The sequence below is a fragment of the Ascidia mentula genome, chromosome 1 (assembly GCF_947561715.1).
Source record: "Ascidia mentula chromosome 1, kaAscMent1.1, whole genome shotgun sequence".
Classification (NCBI taxonomy): Eukaryota; Metazoa; Chordata; class Ascidiacea; order Phlebobranchia; family Ascidiidae; genus Ascidia; species Ascidia mentula.
In genome coordinates, this window is record NC_138566.1 from 323863 (window position 1) to 340145 (window position 16283).

General features: G+C 37.3%; 4 protein-coding genes across 6 annotated transcripts; 1 reads left to right on the forward strand and 3 right to left on the reverse strand.

The window, feature by feature from the left end:
* Positions 1–427: 427 nt before the first annotated feature.
* Positions 428–1426, reverse strand: LOC145914321 (fibroblast growth factor receptor 1-A-like). The gene is made up of 3 exons (XM_083002134.1): positions 1160–1426; positions 769–907; positions 428–468 (listed from the first exon to the last, which is right to left on the reverse strand). The coding sequence occupies exons 1-3, from the start codon at positions 1424–1426 to the stop codon at positions 428–430; spliced, it is 447 nt and encodes a 148-aa protein (XP_082858260.1).
* Positions 1213–5471, reverse strand: LOC145903806 (fibroblast growth factor receptor-like). Of its 2 annotated transcripts, none has more exons than XM_082991976.1 (5): positions 5249–5471; positions 3722–3888; positions 3445–3568; positions 1689–1833; positions 1213–1353 (listed from the first exon to the last, which is right to left on the reverse strand). In XM_082991976.1, the coding sequence occupies exons 1-4, from the start codon at positions 5358–5360 to the stop codon at positions 1805–1807; spliced, it is 432 nt and encodes a 143-aa protein (XP_082848102.1). In that variant the 5' UTR covers positions 5361–5471; the 3' UTR covers positions 1213–1353; positions 1689–1804. The 2 variants fall into 2 exon arrangements, with proteins under 2 accessions (XP_082848102.1, XP_082848095.1); XM_082991969.1 differs by having other exon boundaries at positions 1276–1404.
* Positions 5472–6367: 896 nt separating this feature from the next.
* Positions 6368–10539, reverse strand: LOC145902507 (chondroitin sulfate synthase 3-like). Of its 2 annotated transcripts, XM_082990509.1 has the most exons (11): positions 10317–10539; positions 9906–9920; positions 9465–9498; positions 9229–9321; positions 8644–8822; positions 8270–8367; positions 8009–8146; positions 7516–7779; positions 7277–7402; positions 6875–7038; positions 6368–6783 (listed from the first exon to the last, which is right to left on the reverse strand). In XM_082990509.1, exons 1-11 carry the CDS (start codon positions 10477–10479, stop codon positions 6543–6545), a joined length of 1515 nt encoding a protein of 504 aa, XP_082846635.1. In that variant the 5' UTR covers positions 10480–10539; the 3' UTR covers positions 6368–6542. The 2 variants fall into 2 exon arrangements, with proteins under 2 accessions (XP_082846635.1, XP_082846644.1); XM_082990518.1 differs by lacking the exon at positions 9906–9920.
* A 3347-nt stretch (positions 10540–13886) lies between these two features.
* Positions 13887–16160, forward strand: LOC145899075 (plasmolipin-like). Its single transcript, XM_082987789.1, has 5 exons — positions 13887–14175; positions 14367–14437; positions 14575–14763; positions 15098–15220; positions 15398–16160. The coding sequence occupies exons 2-5, from the start codon at positions 14369–14371 to the stop codon at positions 15500–15502; spliced, it is 486 nt and encodes a 161-aa protein (XP_082843915.1). The 5' UTR covers positions 13887–14175; positions 14367–14368; the 3' UTR covers positions 15503–16160.
* The last annotated feature ends 123 nt before the right edge of the window (positions 16161–16283 follow it).

The window sequence follows — 16283 nt, forward strand, 5'->3', positions numbered from 1 at the left end:
CGGATCGTGCTGTAATATTTGAGTGAACATTGTAAATAGGACGAAAAGGCTTTAAATTCCACAGTCACACGCGGACAAAGATGAATTGTTTGAGTTTTACTTGAATGCAACAAAAAACATTGTAATTATACAGAAAAAATAGTTGAAACCAAAACAAGCAATGAAAATATGAAATAGTTTAAGAAAAAGACATCTGACCTTTCTGGTTGCATCTCTTTCTAGCAAGATAAAAAACCGATCCGATTATGACCAGAATTCCGACACTCCCAAAAGCCATCAAATAATATAATCTGTTCGTCTGCACATTTTCCTCTGGAGCAATTGACATGGATTCTGTGAAAACCAGTTTCAGAAATTTCACCCTCAATTCGTTCCTTCATGATTCGAACCGATGTGTTTTATTTGGTTATCCGCCTTACCCACAATTTTAATCAACAGATTTGTTGACAATACTTGTTAGCAGCGCACCTATAAAACAATACTTTTAACATTAACTTCGGGTTTACAATCAAAGACGGTCCATAATCCAATAAATGTGGTACGTGACTCAATGTTTGGTAAAATAACTTGTCGTGAAAAACTTGCCGATTCAAAATCAAAAAAATAAACACAGAGGACCAGAAAATGAAACAAAAACAGTTTTATCGTCGATACGTAAAACTCCAACCTTATTGACCTGTTAATATTTTTTTCTAATTTTATTTAGTTTTGAATGTGCGTCTGCACTGATATGAGCTAAACCGTTTACGAGATTACATCTGACTATACCTTTTAACACAGTAAGCCAAGCTGACTGGTTGGTGACCCCGATGGAGTTTGAAACTCTGCACCAATACTGCCCAGCGTCTTTTTCAGTAACATTTTTAAGTTGAAGCTTGTTTGTGTTTTCCACATTAATCCCAGATTCCTATAAGGTGAATTGTTAGTAGAATCACCACTCACTTTACATTTGATATTGTTCATCTTGTATAAAAAACAAACACCAGCTAGAAGCGGTAAAGTTGAACTATATATTATTACACATTGAGCTCGGGGTCAGTTAAGGGATCGCAAAGACACATTTTTCGCACCCGGAACAATTCAACGGAATAATTTACTTTCATAATTTTACTCTTTTTCAACTATGTCAGGAAAACGAAAATTAAAACAAATCTTGTACCTTGAGCAACCGGACGAACGGAGTTTTTGACTCTGGGTCAATTTTACTGCCGTTCACTTCTATATGCTTGAGCCACTGTATATGTGGGTGGGGATCGCTGTACACAATGCATTCAAACTCCACATCATCTCCGATTACCGCTGTTTTATTGGTGGGGACGCCATAATGTAGTATGGGGCGGTGAGCTGCACGCTCTGTTGCTCCAACGATACGTTTGTCACTCAAGTTACTAACTCTATAAACAGCTACCAAACAACACACATACATCAGTGCTTTTGTTACGTTGTCAACATTAATGCAACTTAAACTACAAAGTTTGTTGACAAAATCATTCGAAGTGTAGATGCTTTAAAATCTACTTTCATTCTCACAAGATTTTTTTAAACATTCATTTGCTTTAAAACTGATATTAAAAATACTTTGAAAAAGTGATGTATTATCAGAGAGTACTACGATGGTTGTATAGAGAAACATGTTTTCATTGATGCCCCCATAAAGTTATCAAGCTCTGCGAAGCTGAAAGTCGCACCTTCAGTAACTGTAAGCCATGCACTAATATGGGAGATCCCGATTGAATTCCCTGCAAGGCAAGTGTAAACACCAGCATCTGCTTTCGTCACGTTCCTCAGGGTTAACTTCTGCAAGTCAGCATCGGTCGTATTCACACCAGCTTTCTGTGATTATCGCAAACACCCTTGTCATGCACATTACAAACGAGATATTAAACAATTACAATTGACATCAAGATTAGGTTTGTGTTTTCCACAATAATCCCAGACACACAACAAAAAGAAAAAAACAAAAACACCAACTGGTGATTGAACACCATCGTCATGCATCACTACACATTGATGATGTGTTAGTGTTTGATCGTTAGCCATGGTTAAGATGGGGGCGTTTCGCCATGCATCACTGAACAAACCAATCAAACTGACCAAAAAAAAACAAACTCCACACAGTTTGTATCTGGATATTCGTTGGGACTAAATCTAAACATAAAATACATCTAAGCAATGAGATATATTTCAGTGTTAACCATGTGGCTGATGCAAGCGTCACACGACAACACAAGTGGTTACGATGACTTGGGATTAGTTAGTGGGACATAACACAGGAAACACCAATAACAAATCAGTCAAATTGCGGCAGGATCTCGAGCAGCGCTGCCGCAATTTGCCGGGCAAATGAAATATTTAGAGACAAGGAGTATGATGTTTGTGTTACGTGTATACGTGCGACACCTAGAGGACACTTGTATACCTTGAGCAACCGGACAAACGGAGTTTTTGACTCTGGGTCAATTTTACTGCCGTTCACTTCTATATGCTTGAGCCACTGTATATGTGGGTGGGGATCGCTGTACACAATGCATTCAAACTCCACATCATCTCCGATTACCGCTGTTTTATTGGTGGGGAGGCCAAACTGGAGTATGGGGCGGTGAGCTGCACGCTCTGTTGCCCCAACGATACGTTTGTCACACAAGCTACTTCGTTACCAAACAACAAGCATATACACACAAACACACATCAGTGCTTTCGTTTTACACAAATATAATTCAGTTTAAGATGTCAAGCAGGAGTTTGTTGATGACGTTTGTGACAATACTTCATAACCTTTTTTTGCGCACAAATATTTATAAAACTAAAAGCTGTAACAACGGATTATTTCCACTCATGAAACTTAAACCACGCAATGTAACCCACTTGTTCTCACGAGGTTAGAATGTGGTAGCATTCGCAACAACCGCGAACGGCCTTGTGAAGGTTATAAAGCACGAGGATTTCGGTGTGAAGCAAATCTAAACGCACTCCCGAGATACCGGTTGAAAGTGATGCGGTTGCCAGCATGAACATTGAAGAAAAACGGTTTTGCACAAATAAGTCCTGGTTGTCACCTCACAATTGCAAGTATTACATCAATCCAATCGCATATTACCCTTTGTGACGTAGACGTACAGATTAATGTAGTTACAAGTTTTGAAATGCGGCATTCCGCAAAAATTTCGTCCGAATTATGTTCCAAAACAAGCAACAGGATCTTTAGCGGAGCTGGATCCAGTCTGGTAATTATCAGTCATGCGCAAACAAGATTTTCTGTGCTGAATAAACCGTAATTGTAAATACCCTGTACGAGACTTTAACTGTTGACCGCAAGTACCTTCCAACTTCCTCTCAAAATATAGGTGACACTTCATATGACAAATGGTGATTGTTGGGTAATAATAAAGCACTGATGTGGTTCATTCTATCACACAAACTCAACAAGCAAAAACACATCCTTACCTTCAACATCAAGCTTGTAGGTATAATTAATGGAGCCGTAAGGATTGTGGACAACACACTTGTATGATCCTTCATCTGACACGACAACAGATGCCAATGCCAATAATTGGTTGTTTTGGCGGAACTGTAAACAAAGGCAAACAATTGCACCAATGACATTTTTAATTTTTCACTGTCGTCCGACAACCTTTTGGTTAAAGTGATTTTTTTCTGTTTTTTGGAAGTTTGTCAAAAAAATATTTTAAAGCCACAGAGCGTATTTATTATACATACCTACCTTGTAACCTCCCACTCTTGATCGTCTTCTCACAAGTTCTCCGTTCTTATACCAATCAACTTTCAGTGGTGAGGCTCCAGCAGCTGCACATTTAAACCGTACAGTGTTCCCAGCCTGTTCCGCATGTAATTTCTTCTGCATTCTCTTTCTGTTTGTCCAATATGGAGCTGAAAGCAGGAACGCACTTAAGCTTATCAATATTTAGATAAAACAGCGAAAGTTGCTGCTTATTCAGTAACAACAAATTGTATACTTTGTAAATTTTGCATTCACAACAAGTGCGAACGACCTTGTGAAGGTCATTTATAATCACAAGTTGTTTGGAGTAAATCAAACAATCGGATTCCTGGAGATATTGGTTACTCTACAGCAGTGTTTCTCAAACTTTTTCCAATCACGTACCGCTGATTTGTTTTTTAATACACTGCGTACCACCGTATTACTATACCATAACTGTTATGACATAACACCAATGAATAACAATTTAGCCAATATCACCAGTTGCTTGGTTTTCTTTATTGTGCATTTGTGACGCAATAGTATCAACGTGAAATTGTTGCACAGTTGAACACACGATGTCAGAATTACTTCAACAGTGCAACAATTTCACGTTAATACTATTGCGTCACAAATACACAATAAAGAAAACCGACATCATGTATTTGCAGCGGTTTTGACTTCTGCAAAGTGCGGCAAATTGTATAGAGTAGACTAAATCGCGTACCACTTGAAAAGCTCTCGCGTACCACTAGTGGTACGCGTACCACAGTTTGAGAACCACTGCTCTACAGGAACTGACGATGCACATAATCGAAATATATCTGCATCCATTATACTTGGTGAGCCCTGCTTAAAAAACACTGAGAGGGTTGCCAGGTCATCGCCGGCAATTTTCCAAAACTTTAATCCACCTTTTTTACCTCTCATTCATAACAGTATTTGCTGGTATGGCGCAATCTCACCTTTGTGGCGTCATAATAGCAATCTAGTTACGTTCTTTTACAAAACGTGGTTTTCTTGGCAAATTGGTCACTGTGTTCTTGATTGTTCTGTTCAACCCCAGTGATTGTACACCAGTGTTCCGTGAAAGATCGCCCAGGCGTTCCGCAAGAATTTTATTAGTTTGGCTGATGTTCCGTGAACCACGGGTAGGAAATCACTTGTTTGTCACATAGGGCGTTAATAGCTTTATGAAAGTAATCATCCACTATGACCAGTTTGATTACTTTCAACACTTTGGTGTTCCGCAAGATAATTTTGATAAAAAAGTGTTCCGTGGTTCAAAAAGGTTGAAAAGTGCTGTTCCACCTACATTCTTGGTGAACGCTATTATACAAGCGTAATTTACGATCACCGGACACCATTTGCTTTAAGGCCAGGACGCCTTAAACCCAACAACTTTAAAGCCTGCGGAACAAATATTTGGTCGAGAAACAACTTCACGCGTTAGTGGAGAAAACCCCTGGGCATTGTTGCAGTCAACAAGTAATATGAGCTTTGACCTTTCTAAAGCCAACTTCAACTTACCAACTGCTACATTATTCCTTGCCTCTTGGGATGAAGGAAATGTTGAATTGCTTGAGACTGTAGACTTTAATGTTATTCCAAGAAATAGGGCAGTGGTTAAGTAAAACATCATTGAAGCCCTAAATTTCTATGTAACAGTCCATATAAAAGCAACCTTGCAGCACATTCATGTTCACATAAGACATGAGCTGGTTGCTGATCACCTCAAATTACCTTGGTACCAGCGTGAAAATAGATGACGTTTTTTGAAAATCAACAACCAACTCATCAGCAGTTGGTTGTTGATTTTCAGTTCCTAATTTGGTTGTTGATTTCAGTTCCCTAATTTTTAAACTTAATTTTTATTGTATGACAGAAGTTAGCCTTACGTGTGATACATACAAATATTACAAGCTTGAATGTCATCAAATAAATTAAATCATTTTGATGCCTTTGTGCGAAAACGAGACAAATCAGCCACAAAATAAAAAAATATTGTCAACTACTTTTCTGTAAAATCCTACTATTTTTTTGCTGCTTTTCGAAATTTTTTAACAACACCCAGGTGCTGAACCAGTCGACTGAAACCCCGAAAAAATGCTCTAGACTGGGAAGCAACATCAGCCCTCGCATACCAGTGTTTGTTCAACGGTTGAATAGTTTGCGACGCGTTTAGATTAATTCCAACAGGATATATCGATAGGGGTTGTTTTGCTGTCTTTAACAAAAGATTGTTTTATCCAAATTTGATTCACGGTGTTTTTCAAAAAAAAAACTACGTTATCTAAACAATTTACAAGAAATTCCTAATACCTATTTAAAGTTTTGAGCAGGCGATCCCTTCCTTCATGGCTGGTGATGCTTGTGTTGGCAAAATCGATTTTTTCGGGTAATATTTATAAACTAGCTCACAGTAATCAGAAACATTTACTTTTACACACTTTAGTACAAACAACTATTTTTTGTGTGGTTGCAACCATTCCCCCACTATACTTGCATGTGCTGGTCGTTATTTTCCATAGTATGTCAGAAAAGTCTCATCAAATTATCAATTTTTTAGTAATTTTGTCATGACAATCCACAGGTTTTCACCACTGTTCAGGTACTTTTTCTCTTGTAGTGGCCTTACATAGACGTTGCTATGACAACAAACAAAACGTGTTCTTCGAAATTAGTTCAAACAAGTCAAGAATTTGCACACCCAAGAATCTCAGCAATTTAAATAGAATGTTACAACAGGTACAGTGGGGCAATATAAGAGAGATGCAGCTTAATATGTGTAGGTAATAAAGTAAAAATGATTAACATGAGATCATTATTTCTTCTTCCGGCCGTCCAGGTAGAGACTAGCGACCTCTAGTTGTGAACCAAGCGTTTCGGCCCAAGCACCAATGCACATTGCGTACTGGTCCGGAGCCAAGTTGACATCACAACCTCGTTTGTGGTAAATATGGATGAGATCGGGGTCAACCATAGACATCACATCAAGGTCGGGGTCGGCTACCATCTTCTTGAAAAGGTCAACATCCTCCCCCCCCCAGCCACGGATATCCAATCTATAAAAATTTACTCATATGAGGAAACTTCACACCAAGGGATTGTCATCACTAATACAAGGGTGTTGTAAAAAATATATTTTCAATTAACCTGAACCCGCCGACCCGTAGATAGTCAACTTTGTACATGGCTGCAACCCCATATGCGTAATATATCCAAAATCCAGTGTGTTTGTTTATTTCCAGTTTATCAGTGGTAAACTTCTCCAAGCTTGGAACAACTTTTGCTGACGCGTCCATCACATCTGGGTCGTACTGATGAAAAAAACTTACTAAACCACATATCACACAACACAGATATCAACAACTTCAGTTGGTTGGGGTTTATAGCTTGGTAAAAGTAATAAAACCAATATTTCTACAATAAGTTTCTCTAGGGTAACGTTCGAAATCATTTACTTTGTTAGTTTGCAAAGCATACAAGAAAAATATAAAAAGTGTAACATTCAACAATCAACAGGGAAAATATGTTGTGGTTATTTTACCAACTAACCTGGGAATACATGATCGGGAAAACCACTCTTTTCCCCATTAAGGTATTTCGACGAACTCTGTTGAGAAAATCGGGCCCAATTTTCAGATCAACATCAAGAAACAAAACAATCTCATCCTCTTTACACTGGAATGTATAAGTTGAAATATTGTGTTACTAACCAGCAAGCAATTGATTGCAATTAAACTTAAATATGATTCCATCCATAAAACATTGCAACAAAATTCATTTCAATCCACCTGCAGAACCCCTGTGTGGATTCCAATAGCTCGGTTAAATTCCCCTTTGGTGAAAATATATTCGATCAATGCTTTCGGATTTCGGGCTTTGAACTCATCCAACACCGCCATCGTGTGAGCAACAGAATCATCTTTCTTCACTTTCTCGCCCTCTGGTGGTTCGAATATCACAAATATCATCCGGACGGGTCCTGATTTCATGCCATGTGGGCCAAGGACGCTCTGCTCATATCTTTGCAGGAACATGTTGAACCTCTCGGTGACCTTAAAATGACACAAATATTATGGAATACTCACAACATAATGTGAAACACATTCATACAATTTATCACAAGAGCCAGGTCCCTCAAGCATTCAAGGAACTTTTTTAATCGAAACCAAATGATATTATATACCTTAGTCTTGTAGCAATTTTCATGGTTATTTCACCAATAAGCAAATTCCATGTAATTTTTCACGTTTTTAACATAAATGAAATAAACCAGTTTCTCACCTTAGACAGGGGTGAAATAATGTTGATCATTTCCATTCCAGTCGCCAACTCTACGTCCACCAACTTCGGTTTGCCGCTCGTGAAAGGTTTCCAAACTTCAACAGTTGTGTGTTTTTTCCAATCCTCCTTCCCAGATTCCTGAAAAACACAAAAAAACATCAGTTTGTTGCAAGCAGGAGACAAAATATTATTTACACATGGAAACAGTGTAAATAATTTTCAATCAAAATAAAATTGTTTTGAAACTTGTCCTTTGCCCACCTGCAGATTAACAAGATATGTGTATCCATGAAATGGGTCATATTTCCTAAACATTCCAGACATCGTCAAATCTCCTGTTGGCTTTTTCATGTTTGAATCTAAATAATATCATGAATAACAGACGGAGAGAGTGAAATATGTTAAATGGGAAGATTGTCAAGACAGTAAATCCATAACTGGACACTACAATTAATTTTCAGCAACAAGTTGCTGTGTTCAAGGAAGACTACACAAACTACCTCATTCAGTTTATTTCTATTGAGAATCACCAGGCTTTATTACACTTTGTCATGTTAGGTTTATAGGCAACAAATTTTGTGTAATGGTTTTGGATTGTAGCTAAACAGTGATGCAGCAAACAAGATTAAAATTACCGTGATTTCTCACAAAAACTTTTGAAATTTTTTCAACTTCTTCAACTTCCCGTTTCCACATTCCGTTTAATCCAATCCTGGGTTCCTGGTTTATGATCTCATAATTGTGTTTGGAAGTTAAATACCTCCACCTGTTTGTTTCATCCTCCACATTTGACAGTGGTTTGTAACGATAAGATCTGGAAAAGTTGTGAATTGAACATAATTAGGTGCAAACAACTTAAAGTTAAGTAGTTTAAACAAAAAGTGAACGTTTTTCTATCCACAGGGTTTAAAACATACAAAATTCAGTGGAATTGTGAACACCAAGAAATTCTGGGTATTATTGTTTCAAGAACAGTTTTTCTTAATTTGATCTGCTATGTATACTTCGAGTTGCCTATTGTTCATACTGTATTGAAATGGAATTTAAGTGTGTGTTTATTGCTTTTCAGTTTAAATTTTTAAACATTAGTTATTGTAAACAAGTTAGTTCATGAATAGCACTCTCAGTTTAAAGCAGGGAATGTGACCAAATGCTTCTGATATATCATATAGGTGTGACTTGTTGCACCACCAACTTGCTAAAATATTAATTCTATATACCGGTAATAACTCTTCGATATTTCCATGTTGTTCTGTAATTTTTTGTTCATGTCCAAGTGAATTTTGCCACATGGTAGACAGGTGTCCACAATTCTGCAAATAGGAAATTTACTCAAAAGTGATTTTACACAAAAAAAACTGAACCTGTTTGTAAAAATTAATGATAATACAAAATAAGGTAAAGGTTACTATAATCTACTTTGTTTTTGGAAAAATATTTGTCACAAAAAACATACCTGTCACATGAACACTTGGTTGTAATCTTATGTTCTGCAGAAAACAAACAGAGAAATTATGAAGAAATATGACTGAATTCAATTACAAACAAGAAAATAGCAACATTCTACCAATAGTTAATTAATAGCTATTGGTGAATTCTAAAATACTGTTGCACTGTATTTCAGAATAGACACAGGGTTTAGATTCAAATCCTACACATAGAAATAAAGAAATTCCCCAAAACTTATTGTCCCAATGTTAAACCTCAAGAGCACCACCACACATTTTAATCATGCTTTCAAACTCATGATAAAACGGGAATGCAGACAAAAAACTAATTTTTTCAAGTTTTTGTTCAAACAAATGTGTCATTAAATACTGTGGTCAGTTAGCAACATGCAAAAAAATATTTTGTGAGGAAAGTATGTTAGTTGATACACCCATGCATCTTAACTTACCAAACCATTTGAAACCTTCAGAAACACATAAAAAATTAGCGTTTAACGAACATAAGAAATGGGAGAATATTAATATTTTAGCCCAGCGTTGCATTGAAAAGAAATAACAAAACTATATTAAAATTTTGATCCATAGAAGTCTACTTGTACATTTCCACAACATAGACAACCTTCAAAAAATGTTCAAAGCAGTTAAACTGGAAGTAATCACATCAAACTCATTATTGTAAAGTCTGTCACAACTTTGCTCCGATGGTTAGTGCGTTTGCAATAAAAGGTTTCAAGAAAAGTTGCATGTATTCCAATGAAGTTTATTGTGTATCTGTGTTTGAATCATAAACTACATCAAACCAGGTGCAATATTTTCTTCCCAAAGCAATAGGTATACATTTGTACTGTAGGAAGTTATACCTTCGGCATCAAACGCTTTGGAAAGTTCCACAGTCCACAGCTGCCCCAAAACGAACCAACCGATGGCAAAAGACAAGACGAATTGAAAGTTCTGGCTGCTTCTGGTAGGAAAAAATTTGATTTTCCGTATGTTTTGTCTGAAAATTGCCTTTGCCGAATTCATCCTGGTAATTTCTTGTAATTGTTGTCAACATTCCTTAATTCCAACCTCCAGCTCCAATCAACGTTTGACAAACGACAATAATACTGCACTAGTTAGGTACAACAACTATTTAAAACAGAAAATGGGCCTTGGCTACTAATCTTTATGAAATCTCAAATCTCCATGTATTTGTAAAGATGAGTGGCTTTATCCACCGAAAAATTACGGGTCACTTCGTTTTTCCTGCAAGAAACAAGAAAATATATCATTTCGTGTAGCAGTATGATTTAGACGTTTTGCTTGAAGAAAAAATCATGATTGACATACAGGGGATAACCAAGATTCAAATCCCAAGAAAAATGCATCAAAAAGTGAAAATATAGGAACAGAGCACCACTAATCAAAGAACTGCTACCGGCTTTTACAACTACTAACACTGTAATGGAAAAACAACTTTTCCACCATTGCGATTTTAAACATTACGAAAGGAATGTAAATAAAAGATACGCAATTGGGCGCGTTCTTTTAGATTTGGATCAGGTTTTGCGCACGAAGTTAGCATATATGCAAAATGGACGCCACAGTCACGATTTGCATGTACCGATAGACATACCAAGTAAGCAAAGTGATATTGTAGACTTTAGATTGTAGCAACACGCATGTTTCCCTACTTAATTCTTTACACATTTGGAACACATACGGACCGAAGGCTGCAGACGGTGTTAAGCTTTCCTGCAGGAGGTTACACAAGCTTTCTGGCATCCTGCTGGACAACACATTTTTTTCTGACACTTCGTTATAAAACGCTCATTTCGTAATCCTACTTCAGTCTAGCCCAGTCTAGGCTAGTCTTGCCTACGCTTAGTCGCTCGTATTCTCTCGGCCCTGTCGTTATTCTTGCCATCGCGCTGTAAACGTTCGCACGTTCTTTTAATAGTTAAATTCGCTGCAATTCAGTCACGTGTTAAACGTGCTTGAAACTAGTTAAACTTAAGCCACCTGGTAATTGCAATCGTGTGTTTCCATTAATAAAGAAGTCTGTTCACGGAGCTTTTAATTCAGTAGTCTATATCAGCAAGAACACGCAAACAGACTTTAGCTTTAGCAAAGCAGCGACTGGGAATCCTACTTGTACGCTGCACTGGTGACCTTGCTCGACGTGATCACAATTGCTCTTACCAGGTTGGTTTGTTCCGTTTATTTTTGGTAATATTCTATTGCATTCCACTTTGTGATTCTCACGAAATTTTACTTGTTTAGGAGTGAATTTCGTGGCGAATGGCAGATAGTGCTTCTCGCTCTATAACCACGATGGACGCGAGAAAAGAGCTGGACGTAATGATCGAACACCATTTATAACCCGGTACTGTAATTGTAATTTAATAAGCCTTAACGGAATATTAATAAGTCACTACGTTTAAAGCCAAACTGCTCTTAAAGCATGTTTAGTCTGTGAAACTATACTATGCAAGTAAAACGCCTATCCTATATGGTTATGTCAGTATGTATGTATGTATGTGTGTGTTATATTCTTTATGTTTCAAGAAAGGGGTTCTTTAGTTGAAGTAACTCATGTAACTAAAAGGTTAGTTTTATTGGTATACGTGTTTGACGTTACTTAATGGTGAATTGTGGACCCTAGCCTAAACATTTTGTCTGCTTAGAAAGTCCTCTATATGCACAACAGCAGAGGCGCGGCGCAGTTAAGGGACCTGACGTCTTTCGTGTAGCAAGGTCACACAGATACAATTTTCAGTCATAATGTCGGAATACCTTAGACCTTCCCTGGTCTTGACGACATGACTTCTATGCCAATGGCATTTAGTCAAGCACGACTGACGTTCCTCTAGGAGAAATCCTTGCACTCTTTTAGTTAGGGTTGTTATGGCTGGTTGAAGCATGAAACTGCTGATTAACCTAACTCACGTATGATTTTAAGTTTTGGCCCATATTTTTGTGACATGAATTTATCTTAAACTAAAATACCACTTTTAACGTTTTATGGTCTTTGTTGCTGTCTTATCACAAAACATGTTTCTTTTTAACTACTATTAGTGCCACAAACTTAGTCCTCGTCTACTTTTGACATTTTCTTGTAGCGTTAATTTAACGAGAGGGCGCCTAACTCTTGTAAGTCCATTATTTTTAGGAAGATCACCTCCAGTTTGGAAGTATTAAGTGTGACGTGTCTTAAAACTTGGCATTATTCCAAAAAGTTGCTTTGAGGATAATTGTTTATTCCAAGTTTTTGTTGTTGCATATTGCTATTGCAATGCCGGCTCTTTATTCATACATGTACCTGAATGAGTACAGATGATTCCTTTACACGAGATGAGCCAATCTACTTTTTGACGGCCATCAAGCTGAGCCCTTTTGTTTTTTATACGCGCATATTAAGTCGCATGCGGGTCGTTGCCTATGCTTTTTGACGGCCCAAGAGAAAATGTAAGCATTGGTTGCGCACGCTCCAATGCGATGGAATTTGTGGTTCACTTTAGTTTCTGATAACCTTTTTAATTTTTCAAGCAGCACGCAATTTCCATAAACGCTTGATATTTTAAATTGTTTGAGCATTTTACTGCTGATTTTCTTTTGAACACAGAAAAAAAAAGAATCACCGTGACAGCAAAACCAAGACGATAATGCGGCCGATAACAACCACACATCACCGAATTCAATGCAACCCAATTCGCAACAGCCAAAGGTCAAGACGATATTGGATTTCGGATAAAAACTATCAATCTTCACAAGGAAGGGACATGTGTAGCAACACGCATGTTTCCCTACTTAATTCTTTACACATTTGGAACACATACGGACCGAAGGCTGCAGACGGTGTTAAGCTTTCCTGCAGGAGGTTACACAAGCTTTCTGGCATCCTGCTGGACAACACATTTTTTTCTGACACTTCGTTATAAAACGCTCATTTCGTAATCCTACTTCAGTCTAGCCCAGTCTAGGCTAGTCTTGCCTACGCTTAGTCGCTCGTATTCTCTCGGCCCTGTCGTTATTCTTGCCATCGCGCTGTAAACGTTCGCACGTTCTTTTAATAGTTAAATTCGCTGCAATTCAGTCACGTGTTAAACGTGCTTGAAACTAGTTAAACTTAAGCCACCTGGTAATTGCAATCGTGTGTTTCCATTAATAAAGAAGTCTGTTCACGGAGCTTTTAATTCAGTAGTCTATATCAGCAAGAACACGCAAACAGACTTTAGCTTTAGCAAAGCAGCGACTGGGAATCCTACTTGTACGCTGCAAGATTCAGCAAAGCAGCGACTGGGAATTCTATTTGTACGCTGCAATATCTAATAACACGGTTGGTAGACTTCTCAAATTACGATGACGTTTCCACGCGCCCTTCCCAACGCAACATTTTCAATTTTGTGCTGCTCATTGTGTCACACTGTAGTATTGTTGCATACATATGGGCACTGTTTCGTTCGACCTACAAGGTCTCATCAGTGCAGCTTGGTGTAACTCTTTTAGACGACCAAACGGCCAAGCAAAGACTTCCACTGTGTGGTGGCCATACAATCAACGTCATCCGTTGAGCACCAAACTAGGTGATCCTCACGGTGAAAACAAGTTATTAATGTAGTTTGCTGTGCTACCTGAATTTGGGAAGCGAAACAGAAACTGAACGTGTGACGCAAATTTTCTTCAACCCGCCCTCACCTGAAGATTGAAGAATTTAAACGGAACATTTGTAAATATTTGGTAAGTACAGCGTTATATCGTGAAGTAAAACAAAAAGCTCTTACTTCTGTTCCGCCTACATGCGAACAATGAAAACCCTAAAATAAAAGTTTATCGAGTACTGTTTCGACAAATCACTGGAGATTAACAACAACTCCTTGTAAACCCATAGTGTTGATGGCTATGTGTTTAATTTATCATTTATTTTGTAGAAATGTCTTCTGTTGGCAAAGATCCTGGATTTCTGACGTCGCTGGATGGAATTTTTAAGGGTGCTCAATTTGTGAGTGCAGCAAATATATGTTACATCATAATGTCCTTCCTGTCAAATCATATGTGTTGCTTTAAAGTGAAACAAACCTTTTTACATTTTCCACTAAGGATCTTTTTTCTTGAATTAAATACAAAATCTTTTTTCAGGTGCTCAGTCTTCTTGTTTTGATTTTGTGTTCTGCCACGCATTATTGGTCAGTTGCTGGAGCGGGGGCAATGGCTTATGTTAATTTTGTTGGATCATTTTGCTGCATAACTCTGCTCATTAGTGCTTTCATTTATTTTTGCAAACTTTACAATGGATATGGTATGCAGCGTCTTCCCTGGAAAGTGTTGGTAAGAAAATACAGTTAGTTTGTTTATTGGCTGCATCGCACTGAAGCCAGATCAAAATTTGATCTACCTCATTTTGGTGGATTTTGTTCCAAATTCAAGAGGGTGATCAAATTACCGAATTAACACATCATGTAAATGGGCATAATGACAAGAAGTAAAGTGTGTGACCAAACTAAATATGGCGGTAATTCCACTGAAATGTTATGGAAACTATTTAGTTGTCGATCAAACTTTGGTAGTTGACTCAAATTGTCCTGTATTTAATTGTCTGGCAAACATAGAATTTTTTCTTTTATTATTTATATTTCTGCATAAGAATATTTTTCTACCTCAGGAGTTAGGATACGCTTTGGGATGTGGTGTGTTGTACTTCATCAGCATGTGTGTGTCTGCAGCCCAAGCAAACACATTCAAAAATACTTCTGGTGATTTTGACGAGTTAATTATCGCATGTGCGGTAAGTCTTGTGGGGAAGATCGGTAACAAACAAGAATGCTTGTGGCCTTCTTATCATTTTATTGGTCTATGCTGACAAGGATTAAGTGAAACCCTTCCACCATGTGATAAACCCACCATGTATTCCAAAAATTAAAGTGTTTTTATTCCCATGATAATGCTATTTATATTTCCACAGGTATTTTCTGTGATTGCCATGTTGGTTTTCCTGGCATATGCTTTCTTAATATTCCGTGGGAATGACCCGCGAAGTGCTCGTTCCCAACAAGACGTCCCCACTTAAGTTTGTCAGTCCTTAGAGTGGCCGTTTAATAAATCTGCCTCAAAGGAAATTCTCACGGTTGTGCAGATGATATTTCCCAACATATATTTTTACCATACTTTATCTTACACAACTTTATTAATGACTTGTAAAAAGTTTAAATTAAAACACCGTATTATTGCTTGTACTACACAATTTATTACTGTATTAATAACAACATATAGTTATGAGTTGTTATGTCTATGAGTCGATGTGTCACATAACTTTGCCTTATTTTAATATTGCATGTTGGTGTTATTGTTTTATGAGTAAAACACAGAAAATCTAGTTTTGATTTTTGCTATTTTTCAGCCACAATGTAGTTTTGCTATTTGCTATTTTTCAGCCACTGACACATTACCTTTATGCACATTTTATTGCCAGGCATAATGTTAAATTAACTGAAAAAACTCATTTCCGCAAAAAAATGTGGTTTTACATGCAGTTTGCTGATAAAGGCCCAATAAACAACGACTGAAATGTCCAACATAAAAATGAGTTTTTTGAGTTTAACCTTGCACACAAGAGTGTTTGATTTGAGTTTACCAAAAACATTTTCACACATTCTTTTGTTGACAACTCATATACTGCATGTGTATAATTTTATCATTGACTGTATATAATAAATAAAACTTGGTCTTCAGGTAATTTATGTGGTGTGATTTCCATGGCTTGTTCAAGAGGGAGCTGTATTTCACATTTAAAATTTTGGAGGGAAAATTTGTGTAGAAATTTGAAACACAGTCGAGCAATCACTCTTAAA

What these genes read in the sequence shown, in the direction of transcription:
- LOC145914321 (XM_083002134.1), bottom strand. Translation starts at nt 1,426, where the DNA reads ATGTATGTGTGTTGTTTGGTAGCTGTTTATAGAGTTAGTAACTTGAGT. An exon ending in CGTTCGTCCGGTTGCTCAAG is followed by an intron (nt 908 to 1,159) that starts GTACAAGATTTG and finishes TTCACCTTATAG; the next exon opens with GAATCTGGGATTAATGTGGA. An exon ending in TTGGCTTACTGTGTTAAAAG is followed by an intron (nt 469 to 768) that starts GTATAGTCAGAT and finishes ATTGTTTTATAG; the next exon opens with GTGCGCTGCTAACAAGTATT.
- LOC145903806 (XM_082991976.1), bottom strand. Translation starts at nt 5,360, where the DNA reads ATGATGTTTTACTTAACCACTGCCCTATTTCTTGGAATAACATTAAAG. An exon ending in AAGGAATAATGTAGCAGTTG is followed by an intron (nt 3,889 to 5,248) that starts GTAAGTTGAAGT and finishes TCCTGCTTTCAG; the next exon opens with CTCCATATTGGACAAACAGA. An exon ending in CAAGAGTGGGAGGTTACAAG is followed by an intron (nt 3,569 to 3,721) that starts GTAGGTATGTAT and finishes CTTTGTTTACAG; the next exon opens with TTCCGCCAAAACAACCAATT.
- LOC145902507 (XM_082990509.1), bottom strand. Translation starts at nt 10,479, where the DNA reads ATGAATTCGGCAAAGGCAATTTTCAGACAAAACATACGGAAAATCAAA. An exon ending in ACCAAGTGTTCATGTGACAG is followed by an intron (nt 9,322 to 9,464) that starts GTATGTTTTTTG and finishes TCCTATTTGCAG; the next exon opens with AATTGTGGACACCTGTCTAC. An exon ending in ATATCGAAGAGTTATTACCG is followed by an intron (nt 8,823 to 9,228) that starts GTATATAGAATT and finishes CAACTTTTCCAG; the next exon opens with ATCTTATCGTTACAAACCAC.
- LOC145899075 (XM_082987789.1), top strand. Translation starts at nt 14,369, where the DNA reads ATGTCTTCTGTTGGCAAAGATCCTGGATTTCTGACGTCGCTGGATGGA. An exon ending in TTTTTAAGGGTGCTCAATTT is followed by an intron (nt 14,438 to 14,574) that starts GTGAGTGCAGCA and finishes ATCTTTTTTCAG; the next exon opens with GTGCTCAGTCTTCTTGTTTT. An exon ending in GTCTTCCCTGGAAAGTGTTG is followed by an intron (nt 14,764 to 15,097) that starts GTAAGAAAATAC and finishes TTTCTACCTCAG; the next exon opens with GAGTTAGGATACGCTTTGGG.